The sequence below is a fragment of the Mya arenaria genome, chromosome 8 (assembly GCF_026914265.1).
Source record: "Mya arenaria isolate MELC-2E11 chromosome 8, ASM2691426v1".
NCBI lineage: Eukaryota > Metazoa > Mollusca > Bivalvia > Myida > Myidae > Mya > Mya arenaria.
In genome coordinates, this window is record NC_069129.1 from 1,489,894 (window position 1) to 1,507,111 (window position 17,218).

The following is a 17,218-nucleotide window of genomic DNA, read 5'->3' on the forward strand; positions in this document are numbered from 1 at the left end:
TAAAGATAAAGAACTTAATAAGATATAGAAAAGTTATGAATCGTGGTATAAAAATGAGACTTACATATTTTATTTTACTAGCGCTTTGTACCTTTTGTTCAAGAATACATGCAGACCAAAACAACACTGCTCAAAATGGATTCCAAACTATTATTTCTGATTTATTGAAGAACTTTGGTTTAGCTATTAAAAATTCAAGCTATCCTGATTCTCCAAATATTGACTTACAGTCTCTTTTCAACAACGGGAATGGACCCAATACACTTGGTCCAATTATTCAAACAGTTTCTGGATTATTATTTCCGGGGAGAGCACACGCTGACAATGCACCGGTGGACCTAGCGGCGCTTACTTCCAAGGCTTCGTCCTTGGCGCTGCAGAGCTTGGGTGTGTCTCCAGGCTGTAGTAACGACTTGTTGCTGCTTCTGCATGGACTGATGGGAAGAGAGGCCTGGGCGTTGACAGGTAAGAACATCCTTACATGAGCAAATGACCAATGGTAAAATATGTCAGAGAATGCTAAGCAATACGAAGAGAAATAAGATAAAAAGGGATAATAACACAACGTAAATGACATTACAGACGATATAGTATTATCAATTAATTTATCATCAACTCATTCCTTTGTTTTCATATATTAATATGTTTTCTTTGCACACTTCTGTATGCCTGAAGATAGCAGAGGAAACTTGCAAATAGTGTAAACCTTTCAAATACATCGTAAATTGAAGAACTCAATATGAAAATACTCTTTTACTATAAGCATTTCATCAATTTTGTGCATAGCTCTATTTTGACACTTAAACGTTATATTTTACATTGGACAACCACATTCGCGATTCGTCCTTTTGCCAGTTATGATTTCTACCTTGCAATCAGCTGATGATTTAAACTAATGTTAGCGTCGTATATATATAATTCTAATTATTTTCAGTCTTAGATGCATTTGGAAAGCCTGACAGCGGTATAATGCAGGGTCGGATCTGGTTCCCTGGTGGATTTGATGAATGTCAAGGCGTTAACACCTCTGTTTACAATAACGCCACGGAGACGACGGACCAATTTACGGGCAAATACTGCCGTCTAGACATTCCCACTGGCGTTGCGTCGTTTGTAAGTTAGCATAAATGTATTTGATAGTATTCAGTTTCCATTCACAACTGTAAACACATTTGTTTTAAAAAAAATAAACGTTTATATGCACTACCAACTACGCGTTTGCTTGCGTTGCCACCGCGAGGTAGATTGTGTCAACGCGGATAATCGGGGCGGGAGCTTACGCCGCGTTCACCTGTTGCTATCGCGTACGACTTCCGAAAAAATGCAAGTGGTGTGTCGCGGCAATGCCGCTTACCGTAATACGCAGATATTTAACAGGTCAAGATGTTGCAAAACTACAAATATATATATTTTTTAAATGAACCGTGCTCGCAGAATTGATTTCGATTGCGACGGTGATAAATGAAGGATTGATTCATATTTTTTGTGCGTTGTTGCAGTATGAACGCTCACCGCCATTTTGCATATCCATAAACCGCGCTAACATTTTGTCCATTTTATTTAATTTTTTTTTTTTCTACCTTGTAGTGTTTGATAAAAATTTTTTAATTACAACAAAGGGGAACCAAACGTGTAGAGCGAATGTAAATGGTCAGAACACTTCTCGCCCTTGGTGTTTTAGCTAGGCGTTCTTTTTATTCTCCGCATAATAAATAGTCCATACGTAATTTGCAAAAATAAATAAATAATCAAAGATTATTTTAATCATTTGGTAGTTTCTGTAAAATATGTGGAGGTAATAATGATTTTATATGATTGTTATATGTTCATTTTAATCAAGAGAACTTTCTTCTCGACGTGTCAATATTAGGACGTTTGTTTGGACACGCGAAAATGCAAGACAGTCTCCAATCATTCTATGTATTTAAATGCAGGCGAAGATATCGCCTAATTATATCATAGAAAGATAAGCATTGTCTGAATCCGATAATGGATCATACATTTGTCCTTGAAAGAAATCGCCAAACTCAGAATCATCAGCCATGTTTGTTTTGACAGTTGTTGCAGACGAACCGTACTGTAGTAAAAACCGCGTCAATTTTAATTTGTTTTTATTATTTGTTCAATGCGTGTTCTTTTGTTATCAAATGCAAAATAAAGCATTTTTCAAATGATAATGTTAGAAAATAATGTCTTTCTTTGGCGTTTACCCAATGCCATTAAACCGGGTTTATGTTTAAACATTTAGCTACTGAGCTTATTTCTGTAGCTTTTCACATAAATATTTCATTTAAATTCTTCGTAAAACATAAAAAAAAAAATCAGCGCAGAATCAGAGCTTTGCTTTCTTGCCAAACTCCGCATACAAAGGTCACGAAAGGTCATTATCGTTCAGAACATCAAGTACGGATGCAAATATTCCAATTTATGTCGCTGGTATATTAAGTGTTTGTTAAATTCGTAGATTGAGTATGTATTCATAATCACACAAGTTTAAGGAGGTTCAATGAAATTTTGATTTTTAGGAACAAGGTGACAATAGGGTCCGAATACCTTCACAGTTGCAAATGATAATGTTCAGTGATAGGGTTACGTTTTGAACACGAACCAAAATTTGAAAAACACGGGTCAAACTTGTATCTGTTCATTAGAAATTAGATATTTATGACGGGAAAAAATAGCCTTCAGATAATGGACAACTACCTTAATAACCGTAAATTAACACTTAGCGCAACGCTGCGTATAGCGATGACCCGACGCGGTGGAGCATGGGAGAAATTATAAGTATGACGGTCTTTTTGCTTTAATCGCGGCGTATAGTGAAATTTAGATTATAAATAACATCAGAGGGAGGGTAAAATTGCGGCGCTGTGCGAAATATGCAACAAACTCGTGGTTGGTAGTGTATGTTATTCGCGTTTAATTACATTAAGTTAATAATTTTGTCTTGAGGTTGGTGAACTATTAAAATTTGATATTGATAGGGTATTAAATCTATCTGACAATAGATGCACGACTTCTGGTACAGGAGATAACGAGTGCATAATTGGTTGTGTAATATAAAGTTGATAAACTTTGTATTCATACGCTTCGGATACACAAAATGATTTACATTTTTCTGTCAGAAGGCTTTCTAAAAAAACATAGACGTTTTAAACGTAGATGGTCTTTGGCGAAATAAAAACAAAATGAAATCAACATACTAAATACGAATATTAAATGCAAACAGATGCTTAACAGGCACGCGAGAAGAAGGTGTTAGGATTTCAATACAATTTTGACAACAGTTTTCAGAATAATAAGAACTACCTTCGATATCAAAGGTTATACGTCTAATATCAAACGATATCGGGCGCTTGCGGTCCATAGAAGGACATGTGTATATAAAATAATTTAGTTTGTGTAATTGATATTGGTGTACCATATTCCGTTATATTGTTCGCGACAATCGTGGACAAATCTGCTGCTGAAAACATCACTGAACTATGATTGAGAAAAACTAATCTTCTACATTAATAAGTTCATAATAACATATATCAGAACTATCAACTCCCGTTCAAAACGGTTTCAGGATCCGGCGGCTGAGAGCAAGATTCGAGTTGGTTTGTGCGTGTCAGGCAGATGCAACGTTGCCGATCTAACCAAACTAATTGAAGCCGGTAGGTTATTGACTGTATTACCTGATATTACTATATTATTACTATTCAAACGTTTGAAATCGCACGCACGCACGCACGCACGCACGCACGCACGCACGCACGCACGCACGCACGCATTCAAACAACTGTTTATATTTATATATAAAACAGTCAGATTCAATAAATTACATCCTCTCGATTCCGTAGTATGCCTTTTTATCTAATTTGCTCCGTACATTAATTTTGTACCGCCCTTTATTTATTGCGAAATTCGAAAGTCGCATGCACTCTTCCGACCTCATGTCATGTTAGGCATACTTTTAATTTGTAAAAAATACGTCATAAAATCAACCAGAATCAATACGACCTTGTTTTATCAAATTGTATGTCGCTTAATTGATTTTAACAAGTAGTGTATATAATTAAAGGGTTAGAAATAACTGTTTTCATTGTAGTAATTATAACACAATTTTATCAGATAAACCTGCAGAAACATTCGTACATGTATAATTGTTTTCTTTATTGCCACGTGAGGCAATCCTTAAACGTATAATAAGACAATGGCACTTCCCAGCCTTGACAACAGTTATCGCGTGAAAAATCATACTTTAAAGAAAACCTTCGATGGGTTTCATTGTTTGATGTATTATCTTTGGTTGTTGTCTTCAATCAATTACAGTACAAAGTACATTGTTCAATGGGACTACCAATGCAGACATAACAGCAGTGTGTGATGAGCCTTTGCGGCTCGGATCGGATGCCATAGGATGCTTGTAAGAATGATTAATCGATTTCCAATTATGTTCCTATATATTCTTGAAACAATAGTGCAATGATTCTTTTTAAATGTCACATATGTCACAAATGATAGATGGATGGATGGATGGATGGATGGATGGATAGATAGATAGATAGATGGGTGGGTGGGTGTTTGGGTGGGTGGGTGGATGGATGGATGGATGGATGGATGGATGGACGGACGGACGGACGGACAGATTTTATTGATTTTATGCTTAAGTTACAGCCGTTTAAAACAAAGAAAGGCCCCTTAAACAATAAGTGTTCAAGGTATTAGCATTATTCAAACTTAATATCGACATTTTTCATTAAATCGCTATTCCAACGATAACTATTCGAAGGGCACTACATGGGTTGAGCATACCACATGATTAAACTTGTTGTATTTTATAAATACCAATAATAAGATGCAATATTGATTTTTTAAAGTTTCATTCGTAAGCATTATGTTAGAAAATATTTGAGACAGCCGCTTCGATAGTTTTTGAGTTGAGAATGGTATTTACTCAGTAAAATAATTATTGAGAAACCGAGGCCAGTTCTCAGAACCGTCTTAACCCAATTGTCGACTTTCTTCGTCTGAATAATGTATGCGGATAAGGAAAACAGTATTGTAATGCCATTCCTTTTACAACAGCCAAAATGCAAACATGTGCCATAAAACGGTATATTGTTTAAGCTTTTGCCTACTGAGCTTGATTCTGTAGCTTTTCATTTAAATATGTACATCAAAGAAAAATAACGTATATGTTTCAGGTGCTTCCTTGCTGTTTTAGGTGCTTTCATATTGTTAGGAACACTTTACGATATCCTGGCTGTCCAAATGAAAATAAAAACGGACAATGCATGTAAAGTACCACATAAGCCAACGGTTGACACGGGTATTTCAAATGGAAAGAACGCATTTGTTCCTCACGATCAAAAGAATGACCTACCTACTGTTTATACAGTGAAGGCTGACAAGCATGTCAACATCGGCAAATCAAGTATTGAACCTGTCTCACAACAACACAGCTATGGTAAGATATTTTTTCATAGTTTGTTTTAAATTTAACTCAAATTATTGAAATGTTAACTTGATAAATGCCCCTGTTACATAAATTAAAGCCGAATCGCGTTTTATGCCTTCAACCTCGCACTTGATAATTTCAATTTTATTCCTAGGAACGATGGAAAGGATCTTGCTTGCATTTTCCGTCTACAGTAATGGTGTAAAGATCCTGAATACTGACCAGAGAGAGGGGTCTCTAGGGGCCCTGAACGGTATCAGGTTCTTGAGCATGGCCTGGGTTATCCTTGGACATACTCTTGCTTTCGCCATAGGGCTTGATGGTAAATCTGTTTGATGTTTGATACAAGACAAAGTTTCATTTGTACGAACCAATGGCACTAAGGCCCAGAGAGAGGTGTTGATCAATTCTATCTTTGCAATACAATCGGTGAAAGATAACAGAAGCCACATACCGTTAATCAACAGAGTATTGAAATTATTTGTTGTTTGCTTTTGTTTGTTGTAGTATACAGTGTTTTATTTTTTACAGCAAATTTGTTCCAGTTTGCCTATGAACAGGAATCTTACGTTTATTTCTGTGCGATTATGTACGCAACCGTGTCAGTTGACTCTTTCTTCACCCTGAGGTAGGTCACGCAGATGTATGATGTCAGATGTAAAACTGACTGACTTCTGGCTGAATAAATAACAAACAAACTTAGAAAACCAATAAGATGAATAATTGGTTGCATATGTATAATTACTTAGTAAGTAACATACTAAAAAATCTACTATATAACGAAACAAACATGTATTTAGAAATAAACTACTTTTCTCGGTTCTGTATTTACTATACTGAAAATTTAAAACTTGAACTTGCAGTGGCGTCCTTGTGGCATACCTGACCTTGCGAGAACTGAAGAAAGTGGGCGGCGCAAAGCGTCTCAATTGGCTCATGTTCTATTTCCATAGGTTTTGGAGGTAATCAATTTACGTCTTCATGAATAACTATGTTGTAAAATGACGTTTTCGACGCTATACACTTAAACGATGATCGCGGCTTAACCTGTCAAAAGATTTCGAACCATTAAAGACGCTATTTTCTAAAAACTGTTTCTATTCTATTTAGCAAAAAGTTTACTTGATGCGTTCGTGTCATCCCGTTTTACATTTGTTCTCTATACCTACTGCAATATTTAACCGATTCTCTGTAGCCGTTTATTCTAATAATCCGTAAATATAAATCTACAACAAAAACAATAATTGACGTTTCATTTACCTTTCGAGTGTGATAAGGAGGCCAATGAATGACATACACAGAAAGGACACATTAACTTTCGTTTTCTATGTACACTACTTCGTCATAAGGGTAATAACGAAAATAAACACAATACAATGGAAAATTCCATTTTAAGGTACCTGTTTTTTCATATTACGATTTATCATTTCTATCAAACAAATATAACATTAAGTTAAAAAAAATGAAAACAATTGTACATAATTAAAAGCTATATTAGAGGAAATGTGAAATATGTATATGTTTGAACTGGCATTTAAAGCCAATGATATCGGTGGTAATTATATGTATTAATGCATTAGTATGTATAGTTTTCGAGGAGGACCAATTTATATGCGGCAAACGCTCAATGTGAGTGAAACAGGGATCAAAGACAATAGTGTGAAATTATGCAGTTCATGTACACATCAGCCTCTATGAGTGAAGGTTTCGTTTTAGTTTTCGTTCCCCGATATATGTAATCAATATAAGTTATTCAACAATACCATGCTTAGCAGCAAATCGCCTTTTGGTAGTCATTCGACCAATATCGTGGTTATGAATTTCTACCAATGTTTACCGAAAACAAGCCATGTCAAGAATTGTAGATAATTCTGTATATTGACATATTAAAAGGCTCTTTCACAATATTCTGAAACAATCTACTCGTTACTTGCTGACTTTAAATAATTCATTTTTGCCATTCTCGTAATGAAAGCTTCCATAAATTACCATATTAAAAGCATATTATTGCCTGAAACAAAACGGACAATAATTGTCTAGGATAAACTGTTTGGAATGAAAAAAGATAAGTAAAATATGAATGCTGTCCATGCACGGCTTAAACAAAATTCTATTTCAGTATAGCAAAATACGTTTCCGCACAAACGAAATATTATTACTTTGTAAAGAAACTTCTTTCTTTTATAAATTCTTGTATTATATACGCATACTAAATCGGCGAGAAAAAACATTTTTATGGTTAAACATTAAGCATATTTAAATCAAGACATCAATATTTTATACTTTTCGGGTAAAACAAAATGTACGAGCAGATCTGTTGTTGTGCTTTTTACCAATTCCAATCTAAACTTCAGACTGACCCCGCCCTATATGCTGGTTTTGATGTTTGGAACGGTGCTATCTCCATATTTGATAATGGGCCCGCTACGCCTTACCAATGACATAATGGGGGAATGTCGCAAAAACTGGTGGACCAATCTGCTATATATCAACAACTACGTGGAACTGGACCACTGGGTCGTGGAAAACATTATGAATTATTTTTATATACCCCTTTAACGCAAAGCATAGGTATAAAGTGTCGACAATAAAGGAACTATTTTAACACAATATTTTAATGCAAATAAGTACCGCTCCCTTTGTTGGACACATCAGTAGAAATCGTTTGTATGTATGTTGTCGACCTATTCGACTGTTTCAACTGTTGCAATTAATATCATGACTGTGTTATTACAGTGTATGGGATGGAGCTGGTACCTGGCTAACGACATGCAGTTCTACATCATCAGCCCACTCATTCTGCTTCCGCTCTTTTAGTAAGTACATAAACATAGTTACTAAACAAGCCTATAATAGTATTCAACTATTTATTGTGGTGATTCAATAGCTTTATATTCTGGCTAAGGAGACTCCCGGTATTCGTGTGTTTTTGATAGCTCTAAATACAGTACACTATATTCAACCATAACCATTTGATTCGGTAATAGGCGTCAGATTCAAATTTTACAACTAACCTACCAGAAGGAACGACATTGTGTCGATAAGTAAATACACGATCTGCCTTTTTAGGGGTGAATCGGTATGTTTAGGAATGTAAAATTTCGAACAAAATATTTATATAATGGTATCCGATGTATGATCCAATGAATTTTCTTTTCTTGCGAATCCCTGTTTTGTTGGTACCATTTAAAAAGATTCTACGGGTATAGTAACAAACTGTTACAATGTTTACGAACAAAATATGACAAATAAGCCTTTTGGCGCAAAAGATTTCAAAAAGGACTATTCTTTCTTGATTTCAGCAGATAAGAAATAAAAAAACAACACAATTACAAATTTAAAAAAGCACATCCTTAGTGTTCCTTTTTGTCATTTATTTAATGTGTTTGTAAAAAAGTATGAAAATGCCTTCTAAATGATACATACCATTTGTCCTCAATTTTCCCTAGTAATGTGTTTGCCGGGGCAGTATCGTGTCTTGTGTTTCTCTCGGCCTCGTTAGCTGCTCGATGGGTTATCGCGTACCAACATGAGTATCCTGTGCAGAGCATGCTGCCGGACGCACCGCAACCGTTAGTATGGATAAGTGGCAGCACTGTACTTTTAAATACTGAAATTATGATATTAACAATTGTTGCTGTTCAGCATGTTCGATGATTATTATTTGTAAATAGTAAAAATATTAAAAGCTAGCTGTTAACACGTTGATGAAGATTTGTTTTAATGTGATCGAAACAAATATCAAATTTACAGTGATAATTTGTAAATAGATATATGTTATTATGTTAATAAAAATTATCGTATTGCCCGAAATACAGCGTTGTAATATGTACATTCAAAATTTAAGTCAATAACTAAAGGTTTATAAACACCGTGTTCAATATGGAATTTGTATCATAGTGAGGACTGTATAGGCTTAAAATTAGCACAATTATTTTCTAATAATGCGCATTGTTTGGTGTAGGAATGGTATGTTATGAAGAACGACTGCATGTGTTCTAACCATTTATTATTGATACATATGATATTGGTGAGGATGGTACAGCTCTGACTGCTAGAGATAAACTGACCGCCTGTGTTGGCTGGCTGGCCTTATAATACAAGGTGAACTATAAATAGCGGGAGGAATTAATTCATTGCCGTATAATGTTACATCTCCCTTCTTTACAAACAAAAGATATTATCAATAAATATATATGTGATTTGATATCAAATTATTTATATTTATTTATAGAGGAAAAGAGAAAGAGTTATTCAATGTTAGTGTTATAATAGCAGGATTTGAATTTCATCGGAAATTTATTAAAGGTTGTCAGACTAAATTAAACATCAAACAACTAATTTAGATAAGTGATTCAATCAGCTTACAAGCGAAATGAACATCACATGGATTCAATTACTTTTGGTTTTACGGCCCTTCCTGACCTGGTCACGTACAGATTGTGATTGATACATGGAGAGGAAGTACTGCCAATTAGAGTGCTTTCCGAATCTTTGATGTCAGACTGGGTAGGTGTTTGACCTAAAGGCATTTCCTGTATTTCTGGCTCTGCAAATTGACCATGGCAGGGCTCATTGGTCTTTAATAGATCCCGCCTATTTCGTGTGTACATAGACCCATCTGGGCACTGAACAGTGTATGATCTTTCATTTAACTTGTCAACTACAGTGGCTGGTCTCCAAGTTTTATTTAATTGTTGGATCATTGTATTTTCTCCATATGTTAAGGGCTCTAGTGACCTTGCTTGTCTGTCATATTATTTCTTCCCATTCTGTTTGCTATCTTGAATACCCTGCCTGACTAAATAAGGAGATATCACCTTGGGCATCAGATTTTCCTTAGATGTTGGGAGGATAGAGCGCAATTGTCTGCCCATGTTTAACTGTGCAGGGGAATACCCTGACTCAAGAGGGGTGGTCCGGAATTCTAATATGCCAATAAAAGGATCACGCCCAGCGTCCTTAGCCTTTGTAAGGAGTTTCTTACAAACTGACACATATTTCTCAGCTAGACCGTTTGATTGACTGTGATAGGGACTAATTGTCTGGTGATTGAAATCCCATTCTTTTGCAAAATCAGCGAACTCCTGAGAGATATAACAGGGACCACCATCAGATATAACCTTTTCACTAATTCCCCATCTGGCCATTATGCCTTTCATTCTGTTTATGACCGTGGTGCTTTTCATATTGGGCAATTCCTTGACCTCAAAATACCTGCTATAGTAATCCACTATCAGAAGATAGTTCCTGTTTTCCCAGGTGAATAGATCAGTGCCTATAATTTGCCATGGATAATCAGGAATCTCAAGGGGAATTAATGGCTCTTTTGGGTTTGAGTTTCTGTGTTTTAAACATGTGTTGCATTTTAACACGAGATTTGTAATATCAGCCGATATTCCTGGCCAAAACATAACATCCCGGGCCCTTCTGAGACATTTCTCAACTCCCATGTGACCTGTGTGAATGAGTTCAAGCATCTGAGACTGCATTGATTTGGGGATGATTATTTTATTTCCTTTCATGACTAACCCATCAATAGAAGTTAACTCATCACGGAAATTCCAGAAGGGCAATATCTGGGACGGACACATTTTTCTAGAGGTTGGCCAACCTTGAAGTATAGTCTGTTTCAACAATACTAAAGTCTCATCTTGACTTGTTTTGTCCTTCAATTCATTCAATTTTCTGTCAGATACAGGTAAATGAGACATAACCATGTGTACCTGCATGTCCATGCCTTGTGACAATTCAGGGAACGTTTCATTTAGAAAGTTCCTGCTCAGTGTGTCTGCAACTGGTACTTCTTTGGATGGATAATGTTTGATGTCAAGATCATATTTCTGTAGCTGTAGTAGCATACGCTGCAATCGTGCAGGAGCTGTGTTTATTGATTTTTTGAAAATAGAAACTAACGGCAAATGATCAGTTTGCACGTTGACTTTGTGACCATAAACAAAATGGTGGAACCGCTTGCAGCCGAACAAAATAGCAAACATTTCCGTCTCAATTTGTGCGTAATTGACCTCAGTTTGTGTGAGTGATTTTTGATGCATATGCAAGTGGCTTCCCGTCTTGCATTATTGTTGCTCCGAGACCAAACTTGGAGGCATCAACTTGCAATGTTAATGGCTTGCTTTTGTCATAATAGGATAAAACCTGATTCGGGTATGTGATGATTTGTTTCATTTTGTCAAATGCATCACTTTGTGCAGTTTCCCAACAGAATTCAACTTCTTTAGACAGTAATTGTCTCAGAGGGGCTGTTACATCTGCCAAGTTTGGGGCAAATCTAGACAGATAGTTTACCATACCTAATATGGTTTCAAGTTCTGATTTATTTTTGGGTGGCTTCATTTTCTGTATAGCCTCTGTCTTTGAAGTTGATTTTTTCAAACCATCTGATGTGAGAAGGTGACCAAAGTAGTCTACTTCTGATACCCCGACCTCGAGTTTGGTTCGTTAAAACGAATTCCTTCATCATGAGACCTCTTTAAGACGGCTCTAAGATTGGAGTCATGTTCCTCTCTAGATGACCCATACACTAGTATGTCATCCACGATGACAGCTACGCCACTTAGACTTTCGAGACAAGCATCAATCTTTTGCACAAAAAGATCACCGCTTGACTTCAGACCAAAGGGAACTCGGACATATCGGTACCTTCCATATAAGGTGTTAAAACATGTAAGGAACGATGACTCTCTCTCAAGTTTCAATGCCCAATAACCGCTCCTAGCATCAAGCTTTGTGAAGTACTTTGCGCCTGAAAGCTGAGGCAATATATCATCCAGAGTTCTTAAAGGGTAATGTGGACGTTGAATGGCCTTATTCAAGTCACGCGGATCCAGACATATACGAATTTTGCCATTGGCTTTTTCGGCAACGACCATTGAACTAACCCAGTCAGTGGGTTCATTGACCTTTTCGATGACACCTAATGACTCCATGCGGAGTAACTCATCCTTGACCTTTTCTTGTAATGCTATAGGGACCTTTCTTGGGGGATGCACCACAGGCTGGACAGTGGGATCAATGTGAATCTTACATTCACCGGCTAGCAGACCAATGCCATCAAACACTTCCTTGTATCCCTTTAATACAATGTCCTTAGTGAGGGGGTTGACCTGGGAATCTGACATAACTGTGTATGTGAGATTTATGAGTTCAAAGTCAAGGGATGATTGGAGACTTAGCAAAGGACTTGAATGTGTGTCAACTACATGAAAGTAAACATCATTTGTTTGGCCAGATCCAGGATGATTACACCTTAAAGTAATGCATCCCTTTCATTTAACGTGCTTCCGTCATAGGCTGAAAGCTTTGAATGTGAAGCTTCTAGAACTGACTTTATGCCTATGTCTCTAAAGGTTTTGTATGGCAATATATTCACTTGGCTACCAGTATCAATCTTGAACTGTACGGACAAATTGGAAGGACCTACCTTGATCTTTGCAAACACCTGCCCATTCCTTACAGTGGACTCCACATTGTCAATCACTAAATCCTTGAAATCATGAGTACAAGAATTGTCATTGTCAATAACTTCATTTATACTTCTACACACTGATGCAAAATGGTACCATTTCTGACATTTGTGACATTGTTTTCCCTTTGCGGGACACTGGTGTTGTTGTTGGTGTTTCCGCCCACAATTTTGGCAAGTCTGGGTAACGTCTTCTCCCAAAGTGACGCGCTGTTGTCTTCTCTGCTCCCACTGGCCTGAGGAAATGTGACCAGGCTGGCCTGAGGTGTTATGACCAGTAACCCTTCTTGAACGAACCACATTAACGGCTGCTCCTTGCGATGGTGCCTGCATTTCGCGCAGTTGCGCTTGAGCATATTCCAAGCTTTGACATATTTGAATAGCCTTGCTCAAGGTCAAATTTTCTCCCATATTAATGAGTTTTTCTCGGATTTTTTGTGATACTATTCCAAACACAATCCTATCCCTGATCATGTCTTCACTGTCCTTATAATTGCAATCCTTCACCATTACTTTCAATTTGGTCAAGAATTCCTCGAAAGAAAGTTCTCCCTGTGTCATATTGTTGAAACGATATCGTGCAAAAACGGGGTTGATCGTCGGCTGTAGGTGTTTTGTAATCGCTTCACAAATTTCTGACAAATGTTCTCTGTCGGACGCTGACAGTTCTAGTGTTTTGTACAGGTCCTGACCCTTTTCACCCATCCAAAGTTGCAAATAGGTGATGTGTACATCCTCATCCTTCCCTTTAAGTGGACCCTTAAAAATAAGCTCACAGTGCTCTGTGAACTTCTTCAAAGCTTCCGGAAGATTTGAGCTATTCCAATCCATGCACGGTGTTGGAACACCACTTAACTCCATTCTCACAGTGAACAGTTTATTAGATGCTTAATCTACTAATTAACGATCCAAAGTTAAAATAATCCACATTTAATACTATATGAGCGATGAGTTCTTTTCTTACACCATGTTATGTTATGAAGAACGACTGCATGTGTTCTAACTATTTATTATTGATACATATGATATTGGTGAGGATGGTACAGCTCTGACTGCTAGAGATAAACTGACCGCCTGTGTTGGCTGGCTGGCCTTACAAGGTGAACTATAAATAGCGGGAGGAATTAATTCATTGCCGTATAATGTTACAGGAAAGATGGAAACTTTATGAAGAATCTATATGCCCCTAGTCTGACCCGGCTTGGACCTTACATAGTGGGGCTATTTGCAGGCTACCTGCTCTATAAAACAAATAGAAAACTAAAAATCCCAAAGGTATGAAGCTAGATATTTTTTCCTATGGTCTCATCAATGTTAATGTATACAAATAAAAACATGAATTAAGTTTTTAGAATAAAAACGTTTTCAAATGATACACATATATTTTTTCATATTTTTGCATACTAGCAAATCCACATTTTAGCTGACTGTATCACTTTTGTTGGACATTCTTATGGTTATTTCAATATATCACTGTTTTATTTCGAGCCTTTTCATATAAACATCGATATTGCAAACGATTGAGATAAACCTAGAATACTATGATTTGCTATAATGTTCACTGTAGAAAAGTGGAGGATAAGAAGCCGTTATAGTATTCATAGAACATATATATTATTCCACAGTCGCTCAACCTGTTGCTGTGGTTCTTGAGCTTTGCCACGTTCTGCCTGGTGGTATATGGACCATACTCACGAGACGGTAACCACATATTCAGTTTGGGGGAGTCGTCGGCCTACACCGCCCTGTCTCGCACCGCCTGGGGCGTGGCTCTTGCCTATCTGATAATCGCATGCTGCACCGGCCACGGAGGTTTGAGAATACAAAATATTAATAATTTACGATATTATTGATGAAATAGATAAATCGATGTTCACATTAAAGCATCAATTATGCTTTTGTATCATACGGATTTTTTTAAGAATATCATTTATCATCACATATTAACGATGAGACAGATGTTAGGATGTATTTTGATGCATTCCTGCAATTCAGGTTGGATAAATGAGCTGCTTTCGTGGCCGGGATTCATTCCATTGAGTCGCCTGACCTACTGTGCATATCTTATACACCCTCTCGTTATGATTACCTTCCACACAAGCAGACGACAGCTCACATACTTCACACAGTTTGAACTGGTACTACCAATAAAAAGCAATAATGAATAATATAAATATTAGTATATATACTTGTTACTAATAAACGTTTGACATACAATTTTCGATATTGGTTTACCGATGCAATTGATGCTTTTGTTTTATCTACTGAAATATTATACATAAACATATAAACAATAGGTTCTGTCACGGGTCACAATATAGGACACATCTGTTTTAAAATGATTGTAACAATCTGTTAGTGAGCTAGCTTTATTTTTTCAGATCTACCTGTTTCTTGGTCACATGACTTTGACCTACGGTTTGAGTTTCATTGTGTCTCTCGTGTTCGAGGCGCCAATGATGGGGTTGGAGAAAGCCGTCCTCGGAAAAGGCAGAAAATAGGTGGAAGTCGGATACATGACCACTGCTATCGGTTGGACACAGATTTTTAAGATTTTTTTTATCTGACATTGCTTTGATTTTAATTTTAATCCATTGAAAACTACAGAATAAATGTATGTTTACCGTTTTTTTATTCTTATTTATATCTGTCTTTAAAGCACAAATTTTAAATCATTTTGTTGTTTCATCACTGATAATGAATACATTTGAAAATGAGTTGATGTTTTTCGCGTGCATCAGGATAATTATGTGCGAGCAAATCTACAACTTGCTCTGTGCACTGGCCAACTTCATCAAAGAGCACCAGAAGCTTAGATCCTATGACGTCACGATGGGTTCAGCTATACAATGAAAAAATACAGAGTTAAGTCCAGTAGACAATATGCCAAATATAAACCCTGTTTATAAGTACAGAGTCACACTGACACCGAACGAGAGCCACACACGTACGGACACACAAACATCAAAGTAGCTAAATCAATAAATGATAGTGTAATCGCATTGGAACGGTCTTTAAATCATCGGCACTTACCGGAGGGTTAACACTTAGTTATTCTCAATACAATTACAAAAATACAATAAAAACTGCATTGACGACCCCATTAGTCAATAATTGAAAAATATACCCTGCTAAGATGTACTTGCGACACTATAAAAACCCATACACAAATACAACCAAAAGATGATAGGATACCGCCTTGATACGGTCAATAAAACACTTGTTTACTGGAACACGAGTGTATCGGAATCTGTAACTAGTTTTTGTTGCTTAAACCCTGACCCCTCACTTGTCCCAATATCTAACAATGATTTAAGTATAAAATATAAGCTTTATTTTTTCTTCTAATATTTTTTTCTTTTTCCAATTTGGTGATGATTGGACAAAGGCATCTCAACAAATTAATCGGACAAGACCGATTTAAGGAAAGTTCCATATCTAAAAGTAACTTAAGCGATATTGTAAGTACACGAACATGTCCAAGATAGTATGGCCTCACAAATTTCGAACCATGTTTGTGATGGTTGGACGAAGTATACAAAAAATATACACCGTCAAGACCAATCTGAGATTGCAGGACGATTAATCTTAAATGACTTAAGGAATGACGTTTGGTAACGAAAACCAAAATTATGATGCCTATAAATATTGAAGAAAAAATGGTGATGATTGAACAAAGGTGTCTAAACGTATTGATCGGACAGGACCGGGTTTTTTTCTATACCTCAAGGGCGATAACACTTAATTGACCAAAGCGATATAGACGTCTATCGATTGTTTTTGTCTATAATGTACATACACATTCTGATCAAAATTTGAAATGATTCGATCCCCGATTATAACGTTATTGATCCGACAATTTCGATTTTCTATAATAAAAGGGAATGAACTCTCGAGAGACTCAAGGAATATGACTGGTTATCAAATTTGCCATGAATAGACAAAGACTTTTTAAGTTAATGAACGGACATCACACCGGAGCCCGCATGCATGCCCACCCGGTTGCCAGCCAGTACGCCGCAGGTGATTGTATGATTGAAACGTTATTGTGCTTTTTTATTGCGGCTACTCGGACAGTGCTTTCATAAGTGTATTTGTGCCTGATAATAATTTTGAAGGCGTGATTTGTTTGTATTTCAAATTATTGTAACTGTTCAAAAGTAAAAATATGATTTGAATATCACTAATATATACTTGTTCTGGACACAAAAGTGTCCTTGATTATCTGTGTTTTGGCTGACAATTTTGCTTTTAACTTACTGCACCTCACCAGTACACCGGTGCTC

At 36.6% G+C, this 17,218-nt stretch overlaps 1 protein-coding gene across 1 annotated transcript; it reads left to right on the forward strand.

Moving 5' to 3' along the window:
• On the forward strand, positions 1 to 15,560 carry LOC128242977 (nose resistant to fluoxetine protein 6-like). Its single transcript, XM_052960436.1, has 15 exons — positions 1 to 465; positions 935 to 1,113; positions 3,572 to 3,659; positions 4,318 to 4,411; positions 5,193 to 5,455; positions 5,601 to 5,768; positions 5,978 to 6,074; positions 6,310 to 6,408; positions 7,801 to 7,963; positions 8,183 to 8,262; positions 8,896 to 9,018; positions 14,084 to 14,207; positions 14,558 to 14,744; positions 14,928 to 15,070; positions 15,314 to 15,560. Exons 1-15 carry the CDS (start codon positions 36 to 38, stop codon positions 15,431 to 15,433), a joined length of 2,358 nt encoding a protein of 785 aa, XP_052816396.1. The 5' UTR covers positions 1 to 35; the 3' UTR covers positions 15,434 to 15,560.
• The last annotated feature ends 1,658 nt before the right edge of the window (positions 15,561 to 17,218 follow it).